This window comes from Rhipicephalus microplus, unplaced genomic scaffold (genome assembly GCF_043290135.1).
Source record: "Rhipicephalus microplus isolate Deutch F79 unplaced genomic scaffold, USDA_Rmic scaffold_12, whole genome shotgun sequence".
In the NCBI taxonomy this organism is placed as follows: domain Eukaryota; kingdom Metazoa; phylum Arthropoda; class Arachnida; order Ixodida; family Ixodidae; genus Rhipicephalus; species Rhipicephalus microplus.
The window spans coordinates 30,618,243-30,630,832 of NW_027464585.1; the positions used below are offsets into that span (position 1 = coordinate 30,618,243).

General features: G+C 44.6%; 1 protein-coding gene across 2 annotated transcripts in view; it reads left to right on the forward strand.

Moving 5' to 3' along the window:
- LOC119166717 (BTB/POZ domain-containing protein 9) overlaps positions 1–12,590 on the forward strand; it is a 160,784-nt gene that overhangs the window by 54,919 nt on the left and 93,275 nt on the right. For both annotated transcript variants that reach the window (XM_075882438.1, XM_037418043.2), the window contains 2 exons: positions 5,307–5,448; positions 7,159–7,397. In XM_075882438.1, the coding sequence (XP_075738553.1) occupies positions 5,307–5,448; positions 7,159–7,397 (381 nt within the window). The remainder of the gene's footprint in view (positions 1–5,306; positions 5,449–7,158; positions 7,398–12,590) is intronic.

Here is a 12,590-nt window from a genome sequence, read left to right on the forward strand (position 1 = left end):
TGCAAAATCGCTAAACAATGATGCTAATAATTTTTCCCGTGTCTTTAGTTTTCGACTTGATAAAGCACGTGAAGAGGTATCTTTATATTTAAACAATATTGTAAATCAACTTCTCTAGTGGCAAATGAAGTTGGACTGCACTGCTATGTCCTGGCTATGCCACTTTGAACCAGTGAGCAGCTGTACTCCACCTGTTTGGGTAAACTGTGAGCCAGTCAACTGCCATTCACAGCCGCTTTAACCATTTCTAACTTGAACATAAGGAATGCTTGGAACGGCTACATTGCAAGCTAAAGATCGCAGCACCACAAGCAGCTTGATCTTGTGTCCTTCAGCCTCATTTATTAGCTCGTGCCGAGCATTCCACTGGTCTCACAAGTTTCCTAATTTTCTATGTCTGTTTTATAACACTCTACCTTAAATTTCGAAAGTCTACAGAAATGTCGCTAGAACTCCAAATAGATTATTGTCGCTAGCACGACTGAAAAGACGCTAAATTTAGTGAATTTCTCGCTAAGTTAACACTACTGCTGCTGATAGCTCATTTGAAGAGCGGCACTGCACGTAACTAACGCGTGCCCCAGAAAGTCTGTCGCATCTATTTCCATGCTTTGCATCCACAAAAGACATGAACGATGGGAGAGCGTTGGCACTTTTCCTCAAGTGAACTTTATTTATGGATCTTCATGCAGGAGAGCTTTTTCGTAATTTCTTCCACCAGCACATGCGTGTTTGTAATTGCTCCTGCGATAAATGTCCTTAAAAGACCCTAACCTTTCTAGCTCATGATTGAGGGTCCAAATTAAAATTTTTCGCTTCCTTTTTTTTTTTCATGTCATTTCATTAATAAAAGCATGCCTCCTCGTCCGAGCATCTGCAATTTGGTTTTAATGCGCGCAGGTTTCTGTAGTGAGCCCATCGCTGATGGCTCTGGTGTCGGCAAGCCCGCTGTGAAGCGGCTACGCCATATTGCACCTTATGCCTTCGCCTTCCAGGGTGATTAGCAGATGGTTAAAAAATGAACATTACGTTATCACATTCATTGCTTCTTGTTTCGTTTTGGGGGGGGTGGGAGGCTGCGTCGCTCGAAGGGCACAGTCGCTGGCACTTGCAATCTCCAGGTATCATGACTGATGAGACTACACGTAAACATTCTGTACCATTAACGTCTGCTTCTATTTGGACAACAGACAACACGAAAACCGCATGGACACCTGGACTGGCCATAGTCTTTTTAAGCAGTGTTTCTGTTGAATTATGCGATATTGGGTCTAAAAGGTACAATGACGTCATCTGTGGGAAGCACTAGTGTTGGGTTGCCAATTTAAAGATCCGCGCATTCGCCACACATGCAAAATACTTGCTGCACACGCTGTGTTCTATATCTGTACGGCGACTTGGATGACTAGAGACCCCCAGAACCTCTTGCACGTCAATGAGCGTACAGCACAAACAGCGCAAAGTAATGGACCTCCAAAATCGTGCGACAAAGGTGTGGCTGCCTTGGGGGCTTAGTGCATGCCCCATATATGGGTGCTCCACGAAGCGAAGCACTTATGGCGCAGTCTGTTCACGTTAAGAGTACAACACGTATGACTGTCTACAAGCTGCCTGTAGTGGCTGATGAAATAGTGCATGCGCCAGTGATCGCACCCTTAAAGGGACCCTGAAATGATTTTGATGATTTTGTACAATAGACAAAGTCTTAAGGGTCATTTGAGCTTCCTTCGCAAACTGTGTGATTTATTACAACACTTTAAAGTTGCGAATTTCTGCAGATTGCTGTGACTCAGCCAAACACATTGTCAAATGCCCATTCACACAACTACATGTTTTGGTAACACGATATTACTGAGGTTGCTGATCTGATTGGCTGTGGAATGCATGGAAGTAATATCGACTGGTAGGGTGGCGGCACCTATCAGAGCAGATATGAACCACTTTGCGATCTTCGTCTCTCCTGTTAGGCGGTGTGCTTGCTGCCGGGTGCACTGTGTGATGGCCTCCGAGATCACGCGCAATCTATTGGCGTACAATCTCGGCAGTCTAGACTGAGCAAAGCTCAAAGGGTCAAGTGCGCTCATAAGAGAACTGCGATGGCCAGGGATGCCAGTGTGCCTCATAGTTTGAAGGGGCTAGGCAGAAGTGAGAAGGAGGGTATGCTATAACTGTCTATAACGATCTTGGTACTCGGTGTGTCGCTCAATTTGTGTCGAAAATAGTTTGGTGATGCTCTAGCTGAAACGCTGGCAAAACTTGGAGAAACTATTTCAGTGTCCCTTTTTAAGTCAGAGTCAAAGTTCACAGTTGCTGCTCTAGGACCACGATGGCTCCCCCCCCCCCCCCTTTCTTTGTGGTCTCGCGTTCCTCTCTGCTTGAGTAGCAATCGATGTCAGGCCTGGCACATGGGGTGATGTCATCGCATAAATTGGCTGGCTTTTTTATCTTTGCTTCTGCCGTATTCGTCACCCCAGCTCTTGCATTTTTACCAGTGTGTAAAACATACGATGCGCACAGGGAAAGGGGGAGTATTGATTTGGACATTGCACAGGACATGACAGCAATAGCGTAATTCTATCATGAATGTTCATATAATTGCTATTACAAATAAAACAATATGGCTTTTGCCTTTGAGTCGGCCTAGGCTTATGCATAAGGTACCCCGTGAGCGCTAGCCTTATAAAACTTTGCTGCAAAAGGAATGCAATCAAACTTCCGATTGAAGAGACAGCAAATATATAGAGTCGCACCTTATTCACAAGTTCAAAACACTCCAAGCAGATAGTGGAATTCTTTCCATAAGGGATCTTGAATCTAATTGGCATGGTATATACTTAAAGAAAACCATTGCAAGTTAAGCCCTTCGTCAAGGAATATCAACCTATGATTTTTATTTAGCGACAACCAGTTCGGCAACCAGGAATTCGTGGCATGTGTACATCCTTACTTCCCCACCGCTTTCTGATTTTTCTCGTAATCACAGAACACCTGTTCCTTCTTCACTCATATGATTCATCACAGGACCCCCCCCCCCCCTTGATCTCTCACACCCACGTACCCAGTGTTGCCCCCTCCCCCTCCTTTGTTAGGGTGGGGGAGAGGATAAGAAGTGTAGACACAGAAGCGCTAAAGAAATCAGTTCTGTTCTAGCTGTGAGCCGTCAGGATGGTTTCTATGTCAAAGCACCAACTAGCCCAATAGTCACCTCTTTCGAAGACAAGTGCAAAAACGCTGGCCCGACACAACCACTGTTTACGGATTTTTCATCGCAAGCTTCCATCTTCCCCTCCGTACCACTTTTTAGGTGTACAGTAGAATCTCGATGATACGAATACAGTCGATGCCAATTTCGCGATGATACGAATTTTAAGGTTGCTCCGGATTAACTATGTCATATAAAATACACCGTGTTTGGGTGTTATATGAACGTTTTACTGAGCAATCGCAGATCAAGCGGACGCGCTATCGACCACTGCACACGAGTGGCGCAAAGCGCCTTGTATTAGGGGCGGGGGGGGGCATTCACATTTGGCCTCGAAGGGAGCGAATGCGGCAAAACTCGCTTGAATTTTTCTCGCTTCACAGTCAGGAAGGTGGCTGGAAAACAGGTGCCACGAGGCCGACACTAAAAAGTCGGTCCGAAACCAATTTTGCCGCCATGCACTAGTGGATTGCCTTTCTGCTATGGCTTTGGCTACGCCGGCTGCATTAACATGGGGGCAAAGGCCTCGACGGTGGCTCGCTTTGGCGCAATCGCAAACTACCCGTGCAGTACAACAAAGCTCACGGCCTTGAAAAAGATGCGTTCATCGAGAGCCTGGTTTAAATTACAATCGCTGTGAACACCAGAAGTAGAAGGTACAGCAGCGGCAAGTCGGCATGCCTTAATATGTCTCTCTTTTGCACTGCCGGCTGAATCCGTTGCCACTGCTGCTGGTGCGTCCGTTCGTGTCCTTTTTTCTGACGTATCTCCTGAAACAACACTTAAAGGGTGTAAACTGTTTGTTTTCAGTGCTTTGCATGCGTAACTAGAACTCTGTACAGATTTTAATGCATGGGAATAAATTCTGAAGCGGCGACGGCGGCGGTGGCATGCATACAAAAAGTAGGACGAAGGTGAACATTTTCAGCGGGTGCGGACATGGTTTTGCAGCCAGCATACGTGAATTCTCCAGGACTGATTTTTTTCGTGTTGACTTCGTGGCTGTTTTTCTGGCCACCTGAGTGGCGAAGCGAGTGAATTTTTAGTAAGTTTTTATCGTTTATGCTCCATATAGTGCCAAGTGTGAACGCGCCTTATAGCACCAGAAGCATGCATGACGAAACTGTGGCACTTTATTGAAGGGCTCTGAAAGCAGGAATTTTCAAAAGAACATCATGGACCTTTTGCTGCAAGAAGTTGACCCCAATGTTGTTGTTTATCTTCATGATCAGCTTTAACTTGTTTCTGGTTCATACGAATTCGGAATGATATGAATATTTTGCGTGTTCCCTACAAACTTCCATCATCGACATTCTACTGTACTTAAGATGGTATTTCTTAAAGTACAATTTTATTGAACCATCATTTTGTTTATTTGCTACAAAAATAATTGGTGAACAAGTTAGATGCTGTGTGCTCAAGGGGGGCACAAACCCAGCCCCATACATTCAATTCATAGGGTGGGCAGGCGCTGTGACGAACGCTTGCCTGCCTTCGCCCCCCTTCAAGGGAACTTGTGCACACGCCTATGCTGAGCAGCATGACACCATTATCTTTGTCACATTGAGTGAAATAGAGAATGCTCATAAGGTGATTGGCTGTGGGGGATTTGCAATGAATCGAAATATATCTAGCTCTTCACAAAAGCCTCAAAATAATTACTCATGTCCTTGAATATAAATGCAACTTGCTTCTTCAGTGTACTCTGGGATGTGAAGTTAGCTGCTCCAGAGTGCTCCCGTATTTAAGAGTAGCTGCTCCCAAGTGCTCCGGAATAGAAAACATTTCTACTCCGAAAATTGCTCCAAATCAGAATACCTGGGTATAATGTCAAAATATCTTATCAGTGTTTGCAGAGCTTCACACTTGCTTAGACGTGTACGAGATTTTCATGACAGAGAAAACTAGCCTTTGAGAAATGGTGTCTGTATCTGATGTGTAGCGCAACCAGGACGGGACAGAGAAGAAGACACACAACACAAACACAGCGTTATGTCTCGTCGTCTCTGTTCCGGATGCGCTATACATCACCTACTATGGATAACCAACAAGCTTGCTGTGCAACCTTAGTCTTCAAGCTCCATGTGTTGTCTGCCTGTTTCAGGTTCGTCTACCACTGCTGACAGTGCAAGAACTTCTGAACGTGGTGCGCCCCACAGGGCTGGTGTGTCCCAACACACTTCTGGATGCCATTAAGCTCCGCACCGAGACCAGGGATGCTGATAGACCTTACCGAGGGTGCCTGTGTAAGTACTTGTTTCTTCTGGCTCACTCTCGCCTGGGAGTCGCCGCATTGCGCTTCGCCGGCGGCGGGGCAATCGCGGAAGATGCATGGTGGCACAAAATGACAAAATCTGGGGCAAAATTTCTAGATTGTCCTTTGCAAAAATTCAATATATCGAGAATGTCTCCCGCTGTTACTTTTTTACATAGAGGTAGGAAACACATGTGCTTCAGTGGAGTAACTTCATTATATTGATGAATTCATTATATAGAGGTTTATGATAAGCAGGTTTAACTGTATCACACACTCGCCATTTCTCAATTCCTTAGCCAAGCAGACTCGAAACATATAGTAGCAAGAAATAAAATTGTTTGCCTTAAGCATGTGTTTAAAATGGTTAAGGGTTAGTTAAAAGTAGCCTGACGTTCAGTTGTTATTTCATTTTATTCTGGTTTTTCCAAAAAAAATGTCCGCTGCTTCCTATTCTTTCCCAGCAGCATCCCGACATGATTCTCACCCATGCATAGCGAGGCCATGGTGAAAAGAACGCTGAAACAACGCCTAAAACCGCTTTCGTGAACGAGCCAAGCAGTTGCATTAACACGTTAACACTAGCAGCTGTCTGCCGTCACAAGTATCCGAACATGCCGAGATGGAGGAAGGGTATTGTGGAGCATTATTCTATGCTTTTGCATTATTCTATGCCATTTTTATCATCCATCACTAGCGACTAGCTAATTTTGTTAATAATGCAGACGAACAACCGCTCTGATTAGTTACCACACTGGCCAGGCGTGAACATAATGATAAGCATCGTAAAAGACATTGTGCCGCGGTTGCACCCAGCAACTGCGAGAAGGAAACCATGAACTGAGCGACTGAGCTCCAGCTTCAGATCATCTGCAGCTCAAAAGCAGGTCCGTCTCATTGCCGTCGCTATCGAGCAGTGGGGTGCCCATGCTTGCTGAACAGCGGTGGTATAGTGGCAGTTTCTGGTGGTGCCAACACGTGTTTTAGACTTCGTTGTCGTATTTTCAGGCTCTGAAAATGTATTTAAATGTAAAGGTTGGGTTTAATGTATAGCAATAAGTATCTAAGCCTGGATTTGCATCATAAAATTTTGTTGAAGCGGCACGATCGAAGAAAAAGTGTTCATTGTGCCGACAATATATATATATGCATTGACTCCTATGAACTGCTGACAAGGAATTGTGAATTTTTTGTTGTAGCAGAAATTTTGTTGAAGTGGCGTTTGTTGTAGCAGAGTTTGACTGTACAACACACCTAAATACAATACAATAAACTACAATATAACACAATACAGCTGTGCATTCATTTGCAAGCTTCTTCGTAATGTTCACATAGCAGGGGTTAGAACATCACGAAATTAGTAAAGGAAAGTCAACGTGTCCATCATTTCTGTCAGACAGAGTGAAATATTGTTCAGGTCCTTCCTCGACATTTTCAACTGAGAGACATCAGAGGAGTGATGAAGGTAGTGAATGCAATTGTTGGATAGTTCTTGGGAACAATGAATTTGCATGTGTATTGGGATGTTGCTGAGGTACTTGGTGTTGCTTTGCAGTGTCGAATATTGAGAGCTCACACTGGCATTGACTTCTGTATTACTTTGTGCTGTCGTGAATTTATGATGCGTGTTAACAGGTGTCGCTGGAAACTCATTGGTTCGGGCAATGGGGAATGAATGAATGAATATTACCCTGCGTTTCAGTGCCAGGTGAGAATGTGGCCACCCAGCTGCACGGGGCGCAGGTGTTGCAGGGGGAGATGCGGTCGGCCCTTTTGGATGGGGACACCCAGGTGTATGACATGGAGCGTGGCTTCACCCGGCACCCCATTGACGAAGGGGGGCAGGGCATCCTGGTGCGCCTGGGGGCACCCTGCATCCTCAACAACCTGCGGCTGTTGCTCTGGGACAAGGATAACAGGGCATACTCCTACTACATCGAGGTAAGGAAGGCCCACACTCTAGATGTCCACTTCGTCTTATCTGGAGTTTGGCTTATCAGATCTGCCCCCATTAAAAGACGTGGCAACTTACCAAGTGCATCCAAATATGTTTCTTCTCTACACTGAATGGATGAGACTTACTGATGAGTAGAAATAACTAGAAAAAGCATTCATTTGGATCAACTTGATAAAAACTATACCTTCCAGGAGAGTACTTACACGAATCTAATGACTACCTCATTTTGCGGGTTCATAATAACTATGCTCTTAGATATATTGGTAATGCATTTTAACCTAAATCTATACCACAACCCTATGTTCAGGTTTAGGAAAAAAAAGAAGGGGGGGAGGTACTAAACACATGAGTTTCCTTCAGAAAATGAAAATTTGTTCTCTCAGTTTCTTTTCTTCTGAAAGCCAGCTTTACTGCCTCTAATATCATTTCTGTACAAGCCTCGCTTATGTGCTAACAAAGCTAATATACACGTAGTTGCTTCAAGGGGTCCTGCAATACTTTTCGAGCATGGTCAGAAAACCTTGCAGATTGGTAGTACAGTCGAATCTCAATAATTCGAACTCGAAGGGATCCTAAAATTTGTTTGAATTAAAAGATGTTCGAATTAATGAAAGCTAAATAAACGGAGGGCTTTTCATGCAGTGGCGCATGTGCATTGAGCTAACACGCGAGGGGGAAGTTTAAGAAGACTTGCATTTATTCACAAATCAAAGAACATCGTTGTTAATTGAAGTAATCAGTGATGCGCATCTGCATACGTTCACCTTGCAGTGAGTCAATCAATTTCGCACGGAGCTTGCAAAGCATTTCTACTTCAGCTTCAGCATTCTCCAGCATCCGACACTTTCTAAAAACGTCGACAACGACTGCTGCGTAGCAAAGCCTCCCGCTCTCCGCTACGCAACCGCAGCATGGCCAGCACGTGACGAGAATGGAGGAGCGTCTCCACGCGGAGAGAAGCAGATCGGTATTTTAGAGAAAACCAACACTCCATGGCAGCCTCTCTCTCTTTTTTTTTTTTTTTTTTTTTTTTTTTTTTTTTTGCTTTCCGCTTGCGTCGTTGAAAGGAGAAGGGTTACGTGGCAGGGACATAAAAAGGGCAAGCGTGGCACCAGCGCGTGAGACTTCCCCCTCTCACCGTGCAGAGCCGGGCTCCCGCAAGGGGCGAGGGCTGCAGAAGATAGTGGCTTTTTTCTTTCCTTCAATCACACATTCATTCAACCCAGTGACAGCTTTTTTTTTTCCTCTCTTTTTTGGTGCGCAGTGTTGGAAGAAGGGTCTTTACATGGCAGGGACGGAAAAGGGAGAAGCGTGACACTGGCGCGTCGCAGATCGGCATTTCAGAGGAGAAAAAAAATTCTAATGTAGCCTTTTCTTTCCTTTTCATTTCCTTCGCGGGCAGCGTTGAGATGTCGCTGGTGCTGCGGTGGATGTTGCTGGTGCTGCGGTATGTTCAAATTAACAGTCGGAAGTGCTTGGGCGTTCGAATTACCGGGCGTTTTCGCTCATTAGAATACACATAGCTTTGACGGGACCTCATCGTAAGTTCGAATTAACTGGAAGTTCAAATTAAGCGTGTTTGAAATAATGATATTTGACTGTAGAGGCTCCCGACAACGCGCGAGCCAAATATTATAGCACAGCACGCGGCCTGGAATTCACAATAAATTATGAAAATCAGCTAAAAATTGCTTTCTCTTCTCTTGACAAATCACGTTATATGACCGAAAATCACACGTCAACGACCCATCTATCAATCATTGGCTGATTCGAACATGATGCGCTCGCTTGTTACACAGGTTGCCGCAAGAGGCCGCTACTTGTCCATTCGTGCGCGCGTGATCACATTGAAAAACTCACGCATTCAAAGGGGAAAAAAAAAGTACTCAAGGTTGCCATGCGCACGTGACGTTTTTCTGTGGCCCTGCCATCCCTCCCTGCTTAGCTTCCGGCGCTGTCGTTAGGACGAGAGAAGAAAGAATACAATTGGAGCTTGTGACGAACCTTTGTAAGTCCACTCGCACTGGACGGATTCTAAAACTTTTTTCGCCGTTGAACTCGTAAGGCAATAAGCTCTTCCAGTGAGTTCATTCCATGGTTACTTGAAAAAGTTTTTCAGGGCCCCTTTAAGAAAGTCTTCAAGCTTCTTTTCGAGGTCAGGGTATTTTCTTGTTTTGAGCCCATAGTAATCTTTACTGATTGAGTTGCTGCTGAAGATCTCCGTTTCCAGTACTCTTGGTCTCAAACCTAGCGCACACGGAGAAGACATAACCCAGCTGTATTCTGTGTGCAAAATAACCTTCCTTTGTTGTGTGCTCTCATAATTAAAATAACATGTCACAATTTGCACTTTACTTGGAAGAGATACAATGGATACAGGCCAAATGTAAAACAATGTGAGCTTTGACAATGTGTATGGCCCATCTGACAGGTGCTGCAAACGTAGTTTCGGTTTTGTATGCATTTGTAAGGCACAGACAATATTTGTTCTTGTTTTTATTGGGCCTTTTTTTCATTTTCTACTCTGTACATAGAAGATCCAATAGCCTTGTAGGAGGCCCAAGCTGCTTTTTTTTTTTTTTTTTTCGTGTGTGTTCTGCTGTTCTTTGAGCTCCATCAGGGAAACCAAGGAACGTGGGGAGAATATAAAAGGATGCAAAGGCTAAGGTTGCCCCAAGCGATCATGTTCCCAAACTCTTTTTGTTGCTTTCTCTGCTGATAAAGCCGGCAGTTTTCGAATCGTAGGCTGGTGGTGAAGTAGATATCAGCCCTCCGGCTTTTCGCACTGCCTTTTTTTTATGCACATCTTGCTCCTTCCCTCCACATGTCTTCAAAATTCGCTTAGCGTTTTTGTGCCAGGAAGTGCTTTCTTTTTTCCTATTTGCTTTCTCTCGTGCACCTGAATGCCTCATTAAAACTGCAATGTTGGTTGGGCAGAGTTGCGAGCATTGTCTGTCACTGCGAAAGTTCATCCAGAAGAAGATACCTGTTGGGCAGTTGGACTTCGGTAGAGTTTCTTTCTGCATTGAGTCTACGGCAAATCAAAGAAACGTTCCCACATTGTTTGGCATATGCAAGAATTTGTGTCAACTGAGTTTATCTTAACGGGATTTCACTGTACAGTGGAACTTCATTTATACGTCCCCCGGTCTTGCAATGACCCGTGTTTTCGGACGGGTCGGTTCGGTCTACGTAGTCGGCAGTTTGGCGGATATCCACTTGGTCGGGGAATGTCATAGATAAAACTAGCACAGCGCTCACTGAGCTGAAAAATATAATAATAAAAAAAGACATTTCGGCTTTCATGCGGAAGCCTTGTTCTCATGTTTGAGCTCCCGTATGGGAGCCAAAACGTCTTTTTTTGTATAAATTTTTACCTTAGTCGGATGAGTTAATTTCATCCATCAGTTTGGTCTGTGCAAAATCCCCATAAAAATATTGTATTGAAAACCTTGGTTATATGACGCAGTTTTACGTCGACTCCTCATTTTGCAACAATTTTCTGATTCTATCTGAAGTAAAAAAAACCTCTATAGTCGCATATACAGTCGAACTCTGCTACAACGAACGCCGCTTCAAGGAAATTTCCGCTACAACGAAAAATTCTAGATTCCCCGTCAGCAGTCCATAGGAGGCAATGCATAAATATTTTCGCCACAACGAACACTTTTTCTTCTATCGTCCCGCTTCAATGAACATTTACGATGCAATTCCAGGCTCAGATACTTATTTCTATGCAGTAAACCCAATCTTCAACATTTAGATGTACTTTCAGAGTCTGAAGATACGTAAATGAAGCCTAAAACACGCGTTGGCACCACCAGGAACCACCGCTATACCGCCGATGTTCAGCAAGCATGGGCGCTGCCATTGCTCGATAGTGATGGCAATGAGACTGCCCTGCTTTTTGTTTTGCCACTGGCTTGCTTTTGAGCCTTAGACCATCCGAAGCTGAAGCTCAGTCGCTCAGTTCATAGTTTCCTTCTCGCAGCTGCTGGGTGCAACCGCAACACGAAGCCTTTTCCGATTCAGATGCTTATCATTATGTTCGCGCTTGGCCAGTGTGGTAACTAATCAGAGCGGCTGTTTCTTCCTTTTAATAATAAAATTAGCTAGTCAGGAGTGCTCGATGATATGAATGGCATAGAATAATGCAAAAGTCGCCGCTCCACAATACCCTGCCTCCATCTCAGCGTATTCGGATACTTGTCACGGCGGACAGCTGCTGGTGGTAACGTGTTAATGAAACTGTTTGGTTCGTTCACGAAAGCGGTTTTAGGCGTTGTTTCAGACTGATTTTTACCATGGCCTCGCTATGCCTGGGTGAGAATCGTGTCGGGATGCTGCTGGGAAAAAATAGGAAGCAGCGGACATTTTTTTTTCAGCTTTGAGAATAAACGTTTCTCTGTTTTGCTAGCTTAGATCAGCGATATTTTTTCGATTTCACTACAATGAAATTTTCGTTTCAACGAAATTTTTCATTGTAGCGCTTCGTCAGTTTCGTTCTAGCGGGGTTCGACTGTAACAATGAGTAGTCACGAAGGCAAAATATAAACTTGCGTTCCCATAGCTTGATGAATAGCAAAGTAGAGATTGAGATTGGGTGTACACTGAAACCTCGTTTTAACGTAATGGGAAATAACGAAGTAAATGAAATTCTCCTGGAAAGCTCCATTGAGAACCATGCATTTTAAACCTTATAACGAAGTAAAATTGACCAGTATATGTATATAACGAACTAAATTAGTCCATCAAATAGTCTATAAAAAAACACGACCGTAGTGCGTTAAGTATATCGTTTTCTGCGGAGTTTGACGCTCGTTCGGCGCAGCTCTTTCAAAACTTCTGTGCCGACCTTACAGCCACGCCCCGCGCGGCCGAGAGAGCTGTCCTCCTCACACAGCCAGCGGAGAGGATTGAGGAAGTGCTCAGTGGGTCACATGACCAAGAAGTGACGCTGCGGAGGAAAGCAATTTCCGTCTCACGACGGCAACAACTGTGTCTCCGCTGCCACCGTGGCTGCTACCCTCTGCACCGAGAATGGAGGACTCTCCACGACAGCTTTCTTTCTTTCTTTCTTTTTTTCCTCTCCGCGCGTGGCCTTGAAAAGAGGTTTTCTACGTGCAGACACAAAAAATGGAGAAGCGTGGCACAGGCACGCCACATATCAGCATTTG